The 18,730-nt window shown below is 40.9% G+C and overlaps 1 protein-coding gene across 1 annotated transcript in view; it reads left to right on the top strand.

Annotated features, from left to right (window-relative positions):
• The window catches only part of ELAPOR1 (endosome-lysosome associated apoptosis and autophagy regulator 1), a 108,951-nt gene that overhangs the window by 69,733 nt on the left and 20,488 nt on the right, over nucleotides 1-18,730 (top strand). Inside the window, exons 11-15 of the mRNA XM_077481497.1 lie at nucleotides 4,907-4,997; nucleotides 5,079-5,181; nucleotides 6,268-6,408; nucleotides 8,008-8,262; nucleotides 11,706-11,879. Of these exons, the coding sequence (XP_077337623.1) occupies nucleotides 4,907-4,997; nucleotides 5,079-5,181; nucleotides 6,268-6,408; nucleotides 8,008-8,262; nucleotides 11,706-11,879 (764 nt within the window). The remainder of the gene's footprint in view (nucleotides 1-4,906; nucleotides 4,998-5,078; nucleotides 5,182-6,267; nucleotides 6,409-8,007; nucleotides 8,263-11,705; nucleotides 11,880-18,730) is intronic.

Below are 18,730 nucleotides of genomic sequence, written 5' to 3'. Positions count from 1 at the left end.
TCCAATGTTGGTCATAGATGTCAGAAACATGTCATGGTAGACATGCGTGACTAGACTATAATGTAGCACTAAGATAAGCTCTACATGTTTTGCGAAAATCACTTCTTCTGGAGCTTTGTATATATTCTAAGGAGAGAAAAAGACAATAATTATAACGCATTAAAGCTATATATAATATAATATAATAGGTCGGTAGATAGTCTCAGAGTATGCAGAGAGCACCAAGACTGCACCCAGGAGCAAGTGAATGAACACACAGAAAATTATGTACTAAAGGGAGGGGAACACCTAAATTATGTAGACAAAGGAAAAACAAGAAAAATAAACAATGTAAGATAATTAGGAAACTACGCCTGTATCCAGATATTTTCATACGTTAGAGTAAGCAGGATCCTACCTATGCCTACCTTGGTATGAACAGTAAATATTTGTAGATTGAAGATATTTAATCTGTAGTATGTAGCTGGGATCTTTACATATGGCTTTAACCACTTGCTTACTGGGCACTTAAACCCACCTTCTGTCCAGACCAATTTTCAGCTTTCAGGCCTGATGCATTTTGAATGACAATTGCGCAGTTATACGACACTATACCCAAATGAAATTTTTATCATTTTTTTCCCACAAATAGAGCTTTCTTTTGGTGGTATTTGGTCATTTCTGCGTTTTTTATCTTTTGTTAAATTTTTTTTAAAAGACCGAATTAAAAAAAAAAAAAAAATTATTTTTGTATATTTTGTTATAAAAGTTTGCAAACAGGTAATTTTTCTCCTTCATTGATGCACGCTGATGAGGCTGCACTGATGGGCTGCATTGATGGGCACCGATAAGGCGGCACTGGTGGGCACTGGGAGGTGGCACTGATGGGTGACACTGCTGGGTAGTGATGGGCACTGATGGGTGGCAATAATGGGCACTGATCTGCACTGGTACATTACACTGATAGGCAGTACTGCTAGGTGGCACTGATTTGCACCACTTGTGGGCATTGATAGGTGGCACTTGTGGGCATTGATAGGTGGCACTTGTGGGCATTGATAGGTGGCACTGTGGGCACTGGCAGGTGGTTTTGTGGGCACAAATGAGGCAGATGTGCCTCCTTCCTCTTCTGGACCGATGTCCCTTGTACATAAGCCAGTGATCGGCTTTTTGTTCTCTCATGTTGTCAGTGTGAGGAGAAAGAAATAAACCGATTACCGAGCTTTTGTTTACACACACGATCAGCTGTCATTGACTGACAGCTGATCACGTGGTAAGGGGCCGGCCCCTTACTCAGATCCGTGATCATCCGAGTCTCGGTGACTCGGTGATCACAGCACGCGACGCATGCAAAGGGGAGGCTGTCATATTAAGGCCTCCCGGAAATCTAGGTTCATGCTGTGGCCATCATTTGACCATAGCGAGGACGTCAAGAGGTAAATGTGCTTAGAGGCAAAAACATACCATCTATGGAATATAAAAGACCAAATTGAAAATGGTTCTAGGGGAGAAACGCTCACAGTGTATGACTAATAAAATAAAGTCTCACCTGATAATTATACTCAGTATATAAAAAAGTAATGCCAGTGTCAATAGAGCTAGACAGGTACTAAAACCAGGGCGATTTACATCATATAGGAGTCTTTTTAACCTCCCTGGCGGTACGATTATTTCGGATTTTAGGTGCTAAAAGCGGTACCATTATTTTGCATGAAAATTTGGCATTTTATATTGTAGTCCTGTAATTCTTAGGAATAACTCTCTTAAATTTGTCCAAACCAGAGTCTAGCAGACATCCCGGGTATGATAAAGTTTGAAAAATGAAATCATAAATTATAATATAATAAATAACTATAAATAATTGTACCAAATAATAATATAACAATAATAAAAATTATTCAATGTAATCAAATCAAAAACACTGAAATTTGCTCAGTTGCAGAATTGTCACTGTCATTACTTTTCAGTATTTGATGACGGATCTCCCCACAAATCGCTATCGCTCAATTCTGCGAGTGATTACAATTTATTATCGCTGTTTTCTAGCTGGTCTAAAACCATTTTTGATGTAAAATGACAGTTTGGTTGCTATGGACAATCTCCAGTTTCCAGGCATAAAGAACAGTTTTTATTATATAAAACTGCATGCAGGGCACTGGACAGACCACTAGGGACAACGGGGATGTGAAATTATTACATACAGCAATGTAATCTGTAAGATTACATTATACTGTATGTATACTGTGTGTTTCACTTTTTGAATTTGGCGCCGCTCTCCGTCCCAGTGCGTCGCAACGCTCGCAGGGCACGGAGATCGGCTCCGTGATAGATCGAGCCAGACACGGCTCGCTCATACAGCGGGGAGACAACGCTGGATCCGAGGGAGAAGGTAAGTAAACCTCCTCCTGGATCCAGCGATGCAGTCCCGAGTCTGGCTCAGGGTTACCGCTCTTGGTATAAAAATTCCACCCCGAGCCAGACTCGGGAATACCGTCAGGGGGGTTAAGTATACTGTTAAGCTTAAAGTACAAAAAGCCCAAAGAGGGTCAGATCCATACCACCTGTAAAGATAGGAATGCCTCCAATGAATAATCTAAAAATACTGATAATGCCATCAACCACTAAGTTGATGGCATTAGGTACATGCAATAGGAGCAATAGGTCCATGCCTAACCAGGTAAAATAGTGAAGTAAAAGTTTCTCAGGATAAGGAATCCAAAATTGGAGGTAATTGCCATTATATAAGGCTACAACTAGTGCCTTATATACACGCCCCAATTACATGTGCGGTGTGGAGCTTCCACATCACCTGACTTGGCCGTGACGGGGTACGCGCGCATCTTTGCCTGGCCGTGTATGTGCAGTTGGTGATGGTGGCCATCAGCAAGCGAGACCGAGCGGGGCGGGCGTCCCAGTGGGAGACATAAGGCTGAGGGCCCCCCCCAGTGGCACCTCAAGGCCGTACAATGCAAAGAAATATGCATTGCATAGGCCAGAGTGGAATAGACTATATGTGAAGATCCCAGCCACATACTACAAATTAAATATCTTCAATCTACAAATATTTATTTATTTTTTATTTTTTGCGCTATAAACAAAAAAAGTGACAATTTTGAAAAAAAAGCTATATCTTTTACTTTTTGCTATAATAAATATCCCCCCCCCCCCAAAAAAAAAAAAAAAAATATATATATATATATATATATATATATATATATATATATATATATATATATATATATATGTGTATGTGTGTGTGTGTATGTATGTATGTATGTATGTATGTATGTAAAAAACAACTTTCTTTTCCTCAGTTTAGGCCAATATGTATTCTACATATTTTTGGTAAAAAAATAAAATAAAATCACAATAAGCGTATAATGATTGGTTTGTGCAAAATGTATAGCGTCTACAAAATAGAAGATAGAATTAAAGCATTTTTATTAGTAATGGCGGTGATCTGCAACATTATGGCAGACAGATCGGACACTTTTGAAACTATTTGGGAACCATTGTCATTTATACAGCGATCAGTGCTATAAAAATGTATTGATTATTGTGTAAATGACACCAGCAGTGAAGGGGTTAACCACTAGGGGGCGATGAAGGGGTTAAGTGTGTCCTAGGGAGTGATTCTAACTGTGTGGGGGAGGGGCTACACCTCACATGACAACAATCACTGCTCTCGATGACAGGGAGCAGTGATCTCTGTCCTGTCACTAGGCAGAGCGCTTTGTTTACAAAAGTATCTCCCCGTTCTACCTCTCCGTGACACGATCGCAGGCACCCGGCGCACCACTTCTTAAAGGGGATGTACCTGTATGCCCTTTTGCCCACCAGTGCCATTCTGCCAACGTAAATTGGCGTAAATCAAATCTCCTTATAATATAAACAAAGCTCCTGAAAAAGGGATTTTCGCAAAACATGTAGAGCTTATCTTAGTGCTACAATATAGTCTAGTCACGCATGTCTACCATGACATGTTTCTGACATCTATGACCAACATTGGAGAGGTCTAGGTGCCACTGTAGTAATACTGCATTATTTTAATGTTTTTTTTATTTTTTATTGCTATGTATTAATTGTTAATAAAAGTTCATTGTTTATTTCTTATGATTGGTGTCCAGAAAGTCAATTTTTTCACCTTTTTATTATTTGACGAATTGACGTTTAGGACATGGCACTGTGCTACCTTAAGCTCTCACGGTTCCATCCTGTGTTGGTGCTTTGATAACTCTTTGATACAGACATTTTAAACATGGTGACAAGGAAATTTAGAAGGAGCAGGATGGACATTTTTTTTTCTCAAAGTTCTTACAGTGAATGTTGTTTTCATTTGGGAGACTCCATTCACTTCAAAATTGATTTGTTAAAGTGGTTGTAAATCTCAGACATGAAATATGAACAAAGCATATCCTTCCACAGTGAGTACTTGTTTCAATCCTGATCATTTCTGTTTTCTGCCTTGTTCCTCCATAAGTATGAGTAATTTCTGACAAGTTTTCCTGACACCAAGAGGTAAAAAGATGGCAGGGGAGGGAGCTCCAGCACACAGCCTGAGATTGACAGCCTCATCTCTGTTCCTCCTGTGTGCTCTGTGAGGAGGCCCTCTGTCCCTGCTTTCTGGAAGCTCAGATGGGCTGTATAAATTCTGGACTTTGAATGGCTGTAGAGGAGAGAGGGCTACAGTTAAATAGGTGCAATTTATGTATGAGGATTGGTTTCATCTCTGTGTATCACCTGAGGCCAGTCACATCACTGGGTATATGAAAGGGTTTAAAACTGCTTTAAAAGCAAATGATTTTTAATGACATTCCTCTTGTCATTGAATGTACACTATGAGAATGTTTGTGCGTATGACCACCTTTACCTTTTATGCAAAAATTACTACAAGTCTTATTTCTATTTCCATTTGCCTGTTTTCCAGGGTGGGAAGTTGCTGGAGAATATATTTACACTTCTGCTTCATCTTCAGATAATGATTACATGGTACTTAGATTGAACATACCTGAATTCAGGTAATAATCCTAGCAAAGTGTAAACGTAGCAGCCTAATCGTTAATTGATTAAATGTCTAATTGCTTTCCCTTTTTGTACAGCTCTTCCAGAATTGTAACAGATGCAAGTAATAATGAAGTGGCCCATATTTCATTTGTGTTTGATCTTAAATGTACTATCAGTTGCCAGCTCTTTTTCATGATGGTAAGTATTGGCATATATCAAAAAAGGGTATAATATCCTCTTCTTTATTATCTGTATATAATATTTGGTCTGCTTTTTTTCCTAATTGTAAAAACGTTTCACAATTTAAACTTTTAATACACCAACAGAATTCACAGAAAACGATGCATTTGCAGTGAGAGTACAGCAAAAGCTGTTTACTTTCAGACTGTTGCTCTTTAGAGGTAGCTATCTGAGTCCCTTGGACTCACCCTCTGAACATTACTGCTGTCCCATGTGAGTTGGAGAGTTGTGCAGCCCATGACCCTGCAGGCAAACCAACATGGTGGTAATGTGCCAGGCAGTCCTATTATGCCGCGTACACACGACCGGACTTAGGTCCGACAGACTTTAGACGGAGTTCTGACAGAGTTCTGACGGACTTTCCGAATAAACGGACTTGGCCACACACAATCACACCAAAGTCCGACGGATTCGAACGTGATGACGAACGACCGATCTAGAATAAGGAAGTTCATAGCCAGTAGCCAATAGCTGCCCTCGCGTCAGTTTTTGTCCGTCGGAATAGCATACACACGAGTGGATTTCTCGGTAGGAACTGGGTCCGGCGGAGTTCTGGCGGAAAAATTTGAAACATGTTCCATTTCTAAAGTCTGTCAGACTTTTGCAAGTCAAAAGTCCGCTGCAGCCCACACACGATCGAATAGTCTGCCGGAATTGTTCCGTCGGACCTTTGATGTTGAAAAGTCCGGTCGTGTGTACGCGGCATTAGACATTAAATATAGCAGCCCATATTGAGCTGGGGGAACGTTTTCCAGGCTCCTCCTCAGCTGGTGTTCAAAACCTCAATAACATCTGAAATAATTTCTGATTATTATTATTATTATTATTATTATTATTATTTTTTATTTCAGTTACTTGTATAGCGCCATCAATTTACACAGCGCTTTACATATACATTGTACATTCACATCAGTCCCTACCCTCAAGGAGCTTACAATCTCTAAGGTCCCTAACTCACATTCAGTGGTGAATTACTATATGTTACTTTTGTATTATTTACCTATATAGTTATTTTCATATAACTTTTTGCATGATTGTTTTCAGGCTGTAAATTCAGAAATGACCTCACTGATAGAAAGCTGGACAGGTTCTACGGATAAACAGTCCTATTCATATCGTTTGGATAAAAATGCTAATACCACTTTTACATGGGCTTTCCAAAGGACAAGTGTTGATTCCAATGGGGTAAGTAATAATAAAAAGTAATTCATCAGTATGTCTTCTTTTGTATATTATACTGTACTGCATTGTTACCACATTATAATGCCATGGATTGTAAGTCTGTTGTCAAATTTTGTTTACCTTTTTGTATACATTTAGTTTGCCTTACTTATGCAATGGTAGGCACCTCCCAGGAGCCTGCAGGACAGCTCAGATTCTCTATGGGCACCCCAAAACACATGTTGCAATGCATAGGTTCCTTTGTTGCCCCTGTGTTCTGGACATCCAGCTCATACATATTGCATCCGGCAGATTACAGTGGTGAATTGCCTCACTAAGCAATAACATGTTATTAAAGGAGAAAAACCAGAGAAGTGATCACTAAAGCTTTGTAACATTTTTTCCCCCCACAGGTCCACTTTAAGTGAGCTGTAGTATGTCTGAAGTCTCTCAGTCTTCTGTATTATGATGGCAGCCGCCATCTCTTTTTCTATTTCTGCTGATTCCCCCATTGCTCCTCTGCCATAGGGTGGCCAGTAATTATGTAACTCCTGTGCATATGCATAAGAGTTACTTAATTCCTGACATTCGGCTTTATTCTTGCCATCCATGCAAGTTACTCCCTTTTTATGTTATGCCCGTACACACGAGCGGATTTTCCTTCGGAAAAAAACGTTGAATGTATTTTCCAATGTAATTCCGCTCAAGCTTGGCTTGCATACACACGTCACACCAGTTCATTGAACTTTCGCCTGCCAGGAACGCGGTGACGTACAACACTACGATGAGCCGAGAAAATTAAGTTCAATGCTTCCGAGCATGCGTCCAATTGTTTCCGAGCATGAGTAGGAATTTTGTGCGTCAGAATTTGTACAGACGATCAGAATTTCCGATTGGAACTTTTTCCGACTGAAAAATTGAGAACCTGCTCTCAATCTTTTGCTGGCCGAAATTCTGCCAACAAAAGTCTGATGGAGCATACACACGATTGCATTTTCTGACCAAAGCTCTCGTTGGACTTTTGCTGGTGGAATTTCCGATCGTGTGTACGGAGCATAAAAGTAACAAAAATTATAATAGTTACAAGGAACAAAAGAAAATGCAAGTTTACACTTCTAAAGGGGTTAATTAATACTGGGTGTAGTTATGTATATCCACATGCTCTAAGCGTCTAAGGAGTCACTGGGGAGTCACACCTTATAAAAATACATACTAATACCTCTGGAAGAAAGTGCAGATCAGTGAGTACAATTGCTAATAGTGAAAGGCACCAGCTTGCAAGTGTACAATGTATCTCCATAATGTCTGTGATCTCACCAGCTAATTATCATAGGCCATTTTTCTGTCATCCATAAGAATGAGTTTGATCAAAAGTTGGATGTAATATAACTAGGATAACAATGAAAATATTATTGATCTTTAATGATGATTTGGTATATTGAAAAATTTATTTTCTACCCAATATAAAGCTTTTGTAGCATATTTTATATCCAGCTATTAATCACAATACCTGAAATATACAGTAGTTCAATCACAGTACATACATTTAAATCGAGCACCACATGTTAAAACCATTTAATATACAATATATGATTACTAACATTTTGTGTTTTATCTATTTAGGGTCGCAAATATACTGCAGATATTGCAAAAATATATTCAATAAATGTGACTAATGCTAAGGATGGCGTTGCATCATGGTGTCGGCCATGTGCTCAGGACAAGGATTCCCAGTGTATCTCTTGCCCCCCTGGGCATTACATTGACAAGAAGGCCAACAGCTGCATCTCTTGCCCAACTAACACTTACCTGCAATCAAACTTGCCTTTTGGAGATGAAACTTGTACACAATGTGGGCCTGGAACAAAAAGCAATGATGTAAGAGTAAATACATGTATTCTGAAAATGTTGTCAGTGGAATGTAAAAAAATAGTTTAGAATGCTTATTATAATGTTCTTATAAAGCGCAGTACCACTTTGTATTTATATGTGTGTGTGTGTATGTGTGTGTATATATATATATATATATATATATATATATATATATATATATATATATATATATATATATATATATATATATATATATATATATATATATATATATATATATATATATAATATATAATATTTTTTTATTTATTTTTTTGGTACACAGTAAAAACAATGACACCTAAAGAGTTGCAAACTCACTTTTTGGTAGATTTAGATTGCCCGATGTCCGTTTTCATAGAAAAAAAAAACTTCTAAAATAGCGGTATTCATCTTGGTTGTGGGCATGTGAAGCCCACAAGCATTTACTTCCTTATTCCCTAGATTCCAGCTTCCAGCATGCCTCGTTCATACGCATGCTCGCTAGTACCTTTGTTGAGCGTCGTAGTTGCCATCACAAAAAGTTCCCGCCCCCTTGTGATGCAATATAAAAATAAAGTAAGCAAATGCCATTAGGGGGAGAGCGCGGCAGAGGACAGGCAAAGAAATTAAACCTGTCTGTCTTTCCCTCGTTTGCAATGGAGAAATTTGCGTCACTTCCTCAAAATCCCACGAGAACTCGTGGCAGGCCTCCGCAATGACTCCTGGGAAGGATAACAGTAGCTCCCAGGAGACATTGCAGCTAAAAAGGAAATTGTGTAATAGCCGCAGTTGACCCGCCCATATCCGCAGATAACAAAGACAGGAAGCGGAGAAGGACATTGAAAAAACACAGGTACCGAAGAAAAAATATATATATATATATATATATATATATATATATATATATATATATATATATATATATATATATATATATATATATATATATATATATATATATATATATATAGATCCGTTTTTAACTATATACATTAACGGCATGTGATTGAGCTAAACATATAAAATAGAGTGGAGCTCCGCTCAACAGTCTGAGAGAGGTTTCTACACATCTTTGCCACATCAGTGTCTGTTTTTATTTTTATTTTTTTTTCCATTTATATATTTATACATTTTTTATATATATTAGCCTGAAAAATTTCGTTTTTTTTTTCCTGTACCTGTATTGATTTTAAATATGAAAACTGACCCTGAACCACACCTTCAGTACTTTGCATATCACTGGCCTAGAACTAGTACAAAGATCAATAATTCTAATTTTCTTACTGAATATTTTTTTATGGGTCAGTGAGTTAAAAGTATTGAGGCCAGAGAGAGCCAGAGAACTAGCATTTGCAATAATCAGTGTTGCCAACCATCGATTATTTTCACTGGCAGCACTTTTCCCCTGACAGTAAGAGCCGGTTCACATAGGGGCAACTCGTCAGATGACTTAGCCGCCTGAAAAGTCGCGTCCCGCCCTGTGCAATGGAACCGTTCTAATCGGAGCGACTCAAGTTGCTCCGACTTAGAAAAAGGTTCCTGTACGACTTTTGGGGCGACTTGAGGCGACTTGCATTGACTTCTATACAGAAGTTGTTTTGCAAGTCGCCGCAGTGGTCGTGTCCAGGTCACCTGACGTCATGCTGCCTCAGTGTGAACTGGACCTAAGGGCTAGTTTACACTTGCTTCTAAACATGGCTTCGGACACACTTTGTTAACCACTTCAGCCCCGGAAGGTTTTACCCCCTTAATGACCAGAGCATTTTTTGCGATTCGGCACTGTGTTGATTTAACTGGCAAATGCACGGTCGTGCTATGTTGTACCCATACAAAATTGATGCCCTTTTTTTTCCCCACAAATAGAGATTTCTTTTGGTGGTACTTGATCACTTCTGCTTTTTATTTTTTTTTTTGCTCTAGAATCAACAAAAGACCTGACAATTTAGATAAAATGCAATTTTTTTTACTTTTTGCTATAATAAATATCCAAAAAAAAAAAAAAAAAAAAAAAAAAAAATATATATATATATATATATATATATATATATATATATATATATATATATATATATATATATATATATATATATATATATATATATATATATATATATATATATATATAATTCCTCCTTAGTTTAGGCCAATATGTATTCTTCTACATATTTTTGGTAACAAAAATCGCAATAAGGGTATGTTGATTGATTTGCGTAAAAGTTAAAGCGTCTAAAAAAATAGGGAATAGATTTATGGCATTTTTATTATACTTTTTTTTTATTAGTAATGGCAGTAATTTTTAGGACTTGCGACATTGTGGCAGACAGATTGTACACTTTTGACACCACTGACATTTATACAGCGCTCGGAGCTAAAAATAGCCACTAATTACTGTATAAATGTCGCTGGCAGATACACTAGGGGGGTGATGAAGGGGTTAAATGTGTTCCCCCAGCGTGTTCTAACTGTAGGGGGGAATAGGCTACCACTGACATGAGAGATCACTGTTCCCGATGACAGGGAACAGAAGATCCCTGTCATGTCACTAGGCAGAACAGGGAAATGCTTTGTTTACATAAGCATTTCCCCGTTCTGCCTCACCTCGCCATGATCATGGGCCACCGGCGGACATCAAGTCCGTGAGAACCACGGGCACGCTGCCGCCCCCTATCCCGGGATTAAGAAGGGACATACGAGTACACCCTTTACCGTACCGTGCCCTTCTGCTGATGTATATCGGTGTGTGGGGGTCAGGAAGAAGTTAAAGCTCTCTGAACGCCAGTCAAAGCTGTCACTAAATAAAATGGTTAGCTTACAGTCCTGTATACATCTGCTTTTGCTTGGTGCTTCGATGAGGCTTCATGCGAGCTTTGCCATAGACTTCTATGGAGGCTTTGAAGACACTTTTGAAGCACCACTGAAGCTACATGGGGGTATAATTTTTGTAGCAAAGTCAAAGCAAAGCAAAATCAGGTGTAAACAGGACTGTAAGCTAACCATTGGTGATTGCAAGCAATGAGTGTGCACCATTTCTGTGGAAGTGGGGGACACAATTGGGAAGTTGGGCTGTCTTTCTTTATGATTTCTTTTCTTTTCTTTATTCCTTTTTTATTTTTTGTTGATGTTCTGTACCATTTTTTGAGATGTTGTACATTTATGACACATATTGATATTAGGTTACGCTGCACTTTGTGGTGTAGTGTGGTATATCTTATTGCAGATGTCAACAAGACGTGAATATACAACGAAATAGCTTTATAGTTTAGCATTTTGGTCCAGTAAATCTATTCCAGTGCTTTAAAAAAAAAGAAATCATACAATTTTTTTTTCTTTTTTTTTTTACATTGCACCATATTAAGACACAAGTAATGTCCCTTTTTAAAATGATGACTGTTCACTGATTTTATACAAGTTTTTTTTCTGTATTTTTTTTTCTATTTTATTTACGATGTTTTAAATTTAATTTTTAGGCACACTCCCTGTGTTTTCATGATTGCAAAATGACTGTATCAGCAGGAGGAACAGAACTGATGTATGACTTTACATTACTTTCAAATGTAACCACATTTATTGGAGCTCCCAGTTTTACCACCAAAGGACTCAAATACTATCGTCAGTTTAGTATAAGCCTCTGCGGGAACCAGGTTTGTGTGATCTGCTGTAGTAGTGATTTACTTGTTTTAATTGGGTTGCTAAAGGCCATCTCAAAGACTTTTAGCTTTGAAAAATATGAGTGTTTTTTTTCTAGTCAAAGTTGTCCTCTTACCATACAAGAAATGTAATTTCAGGAAAATAACCTATTGTTTGGGGGAAAAAAAACTGTTTATACTGCCCCATGTCTCTACGTGCCAGGTACTAGTGAAAGTTGAATTTTATTTTCTATGTTTCACATCCTCATCAAGGGCTATTGGCCATTTGCAAATTCCTCAGCCAAATATAAGATCAGTTATCCTAAAAGAAAAACTGGCTGCTTCTTCTTCCCTTCTTTTTATTAATTTTTCATTTTACAATCACTAAACCAACACATAACCAACAAACATGGAGGGAAGGTACTTGCTGTTTTTTACAATAGACCGGAATTAGCCCGTTAGCTGCATCCAAAAAATGTGGAACTATACTCCTTTTTATATACCCCAATGGAAATTTGGGTACCGTGAAAGAGGCATTGCATCGCAGGCAGGGCTATCTTTAATATTGATTGGACCCTGGGCAAACATTTTCTTTGAGACCCCCCCCCCCAGCTTCAATCAAGCCCCCCCGCTCTGAGACATACAATAAATAGCAGCTAGACTCAAAATCAGGTCAGGCATTAATTGTGATTGGTTGCCAGAGATTGCAGCACATCATTACTGCTCATGAACTGGATGCTAGAGGTTACAGCAGACATTACGACTCATTGATTAGTTGCTATCATTTCTGCTAACCGATTGGTTGCTAGAGGTTACTGCACATCCTTACGACTTACTGGTTGCTAGAGGTTACATGCTTACCGCTCACTGGTTGCAAGAGGTTACTGAACATTTTTACCACTCAGTGATTGGTTGCTAGAGGTTACAGTGCATCGTTAACACATATTGGTTGCTGAATATTACAGCACATCATCTTCTCACTGCCTTCACACCATGGACTGGGGAGGTGAGGGGACCCACCAATAGGCAGAAAACTCCTAGAACTTGTTATTACCAATTGTTATTACCAATGAGCAGAGCAAAGCGCACACAGCTATGAAGGCTAATAGGAGCAGTATCCCTGAGGATAGGCTGCCAGAAATAAATGACAAGTCTTGCCGTCTGCCTTATAGCAGTGTGGAGGGGTGAGCTGTGTACAGAGTGCACGGTTTAGAAGCGAGCTGTGTATGCAGTGCAGGCATGAGGGGTGCTCTGTGTATGGAGAGCAGGATTGAGGGGTGCTCTGTGTATGGAGAGCAGGATTGAGGGGTGATCTCTGTATGGAGTGCAGGATTGAGGGGTGATCTCTGTATGGAGTGCAGGATTGAGGGGTGATCTCTGTATGGAGTGCAGTATTGAGGGGTGATCTCTGTATGGAGTGCAGAATTGAGGGGTGATCTGTGTACGGAGTGCAGGACTGATGGGTGATCTGTGTATATCCAAGTCTCCCCCCCCCCCCCCCAAGTACAGAGCTCTTCTACCCCCAGATTCCAGTTAAGAGCTCACTCCCATCAATACACAGCACTCCTCTGGCATCAATCCCCCCTCCTCCCCCTTCCAATATTGAGCATCCCGACCACCTAAATATTGGAGTGGGGCTGCAGAAGAGAAGTGCTGTACTGCATACTAATACATTATGGCATAACTTGCCTCAAGGCCTCTAAAAAGTAGTGGTCATGGAGGGATATCAATCAACAGGTGGGGAGAGTAACGGAATGATATCTTTTGGAGTGGGGTCTGTCATCTGTAGGCTGGGAAATGGTCACCTGTGATATAAGTTGAAGGGAGGTGGCTAACATGGGAAGTGGCTGGGGAGTGAACTGGTTGGTGGCGAGTGCGACATGGATGATGTGTTTCAAGTTTCTTTCACATTTGCAGTAATGCTTACTGCCCTCTGAAAAGTGATCCATGGTGGATTGCTTTTCAACAAGTGGTATAGCAGCAGCTGACAATCGTTCATGAGGTGCTACTGCTGCCTCCTTGTTTTTTTACGTTGCTGAATAGCAGTTTTACATTGTTGGACTATACTGCTACTGTGAGCGAGTTTGGCTTGCAGTTGCAGAGTGGCCCCATTAAAATTAATAGGTGAGTTTGACAGGCAGTGCTGCCTGTCAAACTCTGCAGGCTCCAAGCTGTCCATTGAGCTCAGTGAATCTGACAAGAAGTGAGAAGAGGCACTGTGAGCTCATCCTCCTTGTCTGCTGCAAACAGAGTGTGCCAGCTGGTATTTAAACTGGCCGTTCTGGTCGTTCTGTATGTAGCTTCTGACAGGCTGCGCAAGGAGCCCCTTATCTCCAGAACCATAGGTGATAGGAGCCCCAAATTTTGACCAGTGGTGGGGTAGGTCATCAGCCCTGTGATCACTTCTGTGATTTTTATTGTTTGTGCTATAAACAAAGGAAGAGCGGCAATTTTGAAAAAAACACTATCTTTTACTTTTTGCTATGATAAATATCCTAAATTTTTTTTCAAAAAAACAAATTTTTTCCTCAGGCCGATATGTATTCTTCTACATATTTTTGGTAAAAAAATTGCAATAAGTGTATATTGATTGGTTTGCGCAAAAGTTATATCGTCTACAAAATAGGAGATCGATTTATGGCATTTTTTTTTATTATTTTTTTTTTTACTAGTAATGGCGGTGATCTGCGATATTGCGGTGGACAGATCGGACACTTATGACACATTTTTTGGACCATTGACAATTATACAGCGATCAGTGCTATAAAAATGCACTGATTACTGTATAAATGTCACTGGGAGCGGTTAACACTAGGGAGTGATCAAGGGGTTAACTGTGTTCCCTAGGTGAGTTCTAACTGAAGGGGGATGGGACTGTCTAGGAGGAGAGAGAGATCGGTGTTCATACTTAGTATGAACACACGATCTGTCTTTACTCCCCTGAAAGAACCAGGATTTGATCCTCTCCCTGTTTTAAAGAAGGATGCAATGATCTATCTGGATAAAGGCAATAGAGCTGATTCCTGGAACAACCTGGCTATTTCGGATGATTGAAATACCTGTTTTCCATCCAGGAACACACGCCTATGAACATAGCACTTCTCCTTTCTCTTTCTCAATACATTACATTAGCCAGCATTTTCCCAGGTTTGTTGCCCTGTTTATAAAACCTATGAGCCCAGAACCTTTTTTCTTAACCTGCTGGTCCAGGAACACAGACAATCATATCACATGCCTCATAGAGATGGTTCTCAATTTCAGAAGATTGTAAGCATTAATGTAAGTTTTCCATATATTGTATATCTGAAAGTAGGCGCCGCATTTCCTCCGATTTTTGCCTCTTGTGCCTTGAACCCTGTGAATTCAGAACTCCTCTAATAACTGCTTTGTACACTTCCCATATTACCTTTTGAGAGACTTTGTCTGTATTATTTATCTCAAAATATGTTATAATTGCTTCGGTGACTGCTGCTGTTGTCATTCATGTGCCAGGTCCATTCCCTCGCCATCCTATCGGGAAGTCTAATCGTAATTGTGACTGGAGCATGATCCGACAACATAATCTGTTCGATAACTGCCCCCTCTAACAGATCAAAGTAAAACTGATCCAACCATAACAGATCAATTTTAGAATACGTCTTCTGGACCTTAGAGTAATAACTATAGTCCTTTTATAGATGTATTAAACATCCTCCAGCAGTCAATTAAGTGATTAGACTGCATAGTCTTGCGAAAAAGCCCTCTTGGATAGTACCGACTTTCCAGTTGATATATCCAGCTCTGGGTTGGGGCTTAAAGACTCCCCTCAGAACAAGGATGCTCTCCTGGAAGCATACCAATTTGGAGAGAAATTCTATAAATGTTTTTTGACGAAGATTGGGGGCATATATTGCAGCAAAAGGGTATGTTTGGCCCTTGATCTGACCTTTCAGAAAAGCGAAAGCGCCCTTGGGGTCTATACAGGAATCACTGACCAAATAGGGGCAGTTCTTATAGTTTCCTATAGCCACACCTCTGGCCTTTGAAACCAGTGATAACCTTAAATACCATTGGTTAAATGTATGTGTAGGCAATTTAGGAGTTTTAGTGTCTCTTGCAGCATTATAATCTGAGGATTCAGACACCTTTATTCTAACCAAATTGCATTTTGTTTAGTCGGAGAACACATCCCATGGAGGTTATAAGAAATAACCTTAATTGTTTATTTCGTAAGTCAGAGGTAATATCAATAAAAAACTTTAGGAATACTCCATATAATATAGATGAAACAGCACCAGATCCCCCAAAGGAAAAAAAAAAAACCCACAAGGCAGAAAACACAATCCTAACCAACACTCATACTCAACCCATCCCATTTCAAAAACCTTCATTAACCCCCCAAAACAAAACAAGACCTAAAGTCTCACACCTCAGGCCATGTGCAAGTGTCCAAAAAGGACCCAGCACCAAACGGGCAGAGAAGGGCTAAATGGCAGAAGCAGGTCAGCAACAAGATAGATTGTGTGGCCAGACATCTCTCTTCCAGGGGAGAGGAAAGGGTTCTCCTTTAGCTGCCGTTGCTGTCACAGCACCTTCACGATCTATGAAAGGAGGAGATGGGGCTCCAGCATTAGCCAATGTTAATTCAGAAGATGGGGAGAATGAAAGAAGCATACTGGAGTCAAGTGGCACTCGGAGAACACAGCAAACAAACAAGTGTAGAGAATGGAGAAAGCAGTTTGGGGGTAAGTCTTGCTGGATCTGATTTACTTGAATTACCTATGTCTCTCCCTATATCTGCACCTCCTCTATACCCTGCACTGCCCAAAACTGTTCAAATTATAGAGCAGCCACCTATACAGCCATCTTTACAGGTCTAATCGCAACAGGAATCTCAAATGCAACCACAGAATCACCAACAGTCAGTAACGCAAATACAGCATACGCAGTTGCAGCCAACGCTGCAATTACAGACTCTGCCACTGTCACACTTACAACTACAATCACAGCTTGAAAAGCAATCAGAACAGCAGCAACAGTTGCAAACGCAGCAACAGTCTATGTAAAAACAGCAACAAACACATACGGTGTTCCAGACCCAATTGCTAATACAGCAAACACAGCACCAATCTGAGAAATCTGAGTCGCAGCAATGCACGCTCTCTGAGCAGCAAGAACAGACACTGCCACAGTCGCAGATACTGATGGAGACCCAGACATCTCAGATGCTATTGCAATCGCAAATGCAGTCGCACCTGGACTTGACCCTAGATCTACAGCAACGGCCACAGCTACTGTCTGAACAGCAGGACAGATATTGCAACTCGCACAGTTGCAACTACAGAAACAACCACAGTTAGAGCTACAGCAAGAAAAGCCACAGTCACAGATGCGGTCACAATCACAATTGCAGACTCAACTGCAGATACCAATCACAATTGCAGACTCAACTGCAGATACAACATTCACATAAGTCGCAATTGCTGCAGACGCAGGATACTTGGTTTCTCAAAGTCAACTGCAACCACATCAGCAATTATAACAACAACTGGAGGTACAGTCGCATTTACAGATCTGCAGGACTATTCCCCACTGTATGCCCTCTTGCAGATGCAGCATCAGCAGCAGTGGTCAGAGCAGCAAACTCAGTTACAACCACATTTTAGAACCACATTTAGAATCACAATTACAGACACAGAGAGATGGTTGCTGCCACAGATACAAGGGCAATCAGTCTGCATTGCAGGCACAGCTATCGCAGATAGGGCCTCAGCTGAGTCCACAATCGCAGTTAAAAGTGCAAGCGGGGCAGCAGATACAGCAGGCACAATTGCAACAGCAGCCAAGATTACAGCAGCAATTACAGCTACAGCTGTACCGGCAGTCACAGATGCGGATGCAGCAGCTGCCATTGGAGCTGCACGTACAGACACAATTACTGCTACAGCAAGAGCTCCAATTGCATAAGCAATTACAACAACAATCACAGACTTAACTGCAGCCCCAAATCAGTGGCGGCTGGTGAAGTTTTTGGATGGGGGGGCGCCAGACCCCGCCCATCATGACCCCGCCCACCATTTTGGCCCCTCCCACTTCTCATAAAACACGCCCCTTATGTAATCGGAAAAAAAATTTGACGTGGGTTCCCCCTCCGAGAGCATACCAGGCCCTTAGGTCTGGTATGGATTCCAAGGGGAACCCCCTACGCCGAAAAAACGGCGTGGGGTTCCCCCCCAGATCCACACCAGACCCTTATCCGAGCACGCTACCCGGCGGCCAGGAAAGGGGGTGGGGACGAGCAGGCGGCCCCCCCCCTCCTGAGCCGTACCAGGCCGCGTGCCCTCAACATGGGGGGGGTGCCTTGGGGGAGGGGGGCGTGCGGCCCCCCCACCCCAAAGCACCTTGTCCCCATGTTGATGAGGACAAGGGCCTCTTCCCGACAACCCTGGCCGTTGGTTGTCGGGGTCTGCGGGCGGGGGGCTTATCGGAATCCGGGAGCCCCCTTTAATAAGGGGGCCCCCGGATACCGGCCCCCCACCCTATGTGAATGAGTATGGGGTACAATGTACCCCTACCCATTCACCTGTGAAAAAAAGTACAAAAAAAAACACAACACAGGGTTTAAAATATTTTATTGCACAGCTCCGGGGGTCTTCCGTCTTCGGGGGTCTTCTCGCCGGACTCCTCCGCTATCTTCTTGTAGCTCTTTTACTAGCGGAGGAGCCCGGCTTTCTTCCTCCCCGCCGCCGGCCTCTTCTCCCGACTTCGGGGGTCTTGTCCCCCTCTTCGGTTCTTCTACCGGGCCACCGCGCCTTCTTATAGCTCTTTTACAGGCGGTGGCCCGGTCTTCTTCTTCTTCTTCTTCTTCTTCTTCTTCTTCTTCTTCT

Source organism: Lithobates pipiens, unplaced genomic scaffold (assembly GCF_037356315.1).
Source record: "Lithobates pipiens isolate NorthernLeopardFrog02 unplaced genomic scaffold, aLitPip1_a1.2 Scaffold_16, whole genome shotgun sequence".
Taxonomy (NCBI): Eukaryota; Metazoa; Chordata; class Amphibia; order Anura; family Ranidae; genus Lithobates; species Lithobates pipiens.
This window is presented reverse-complemented; position numbering and strand designations above follow the sequence as displayed.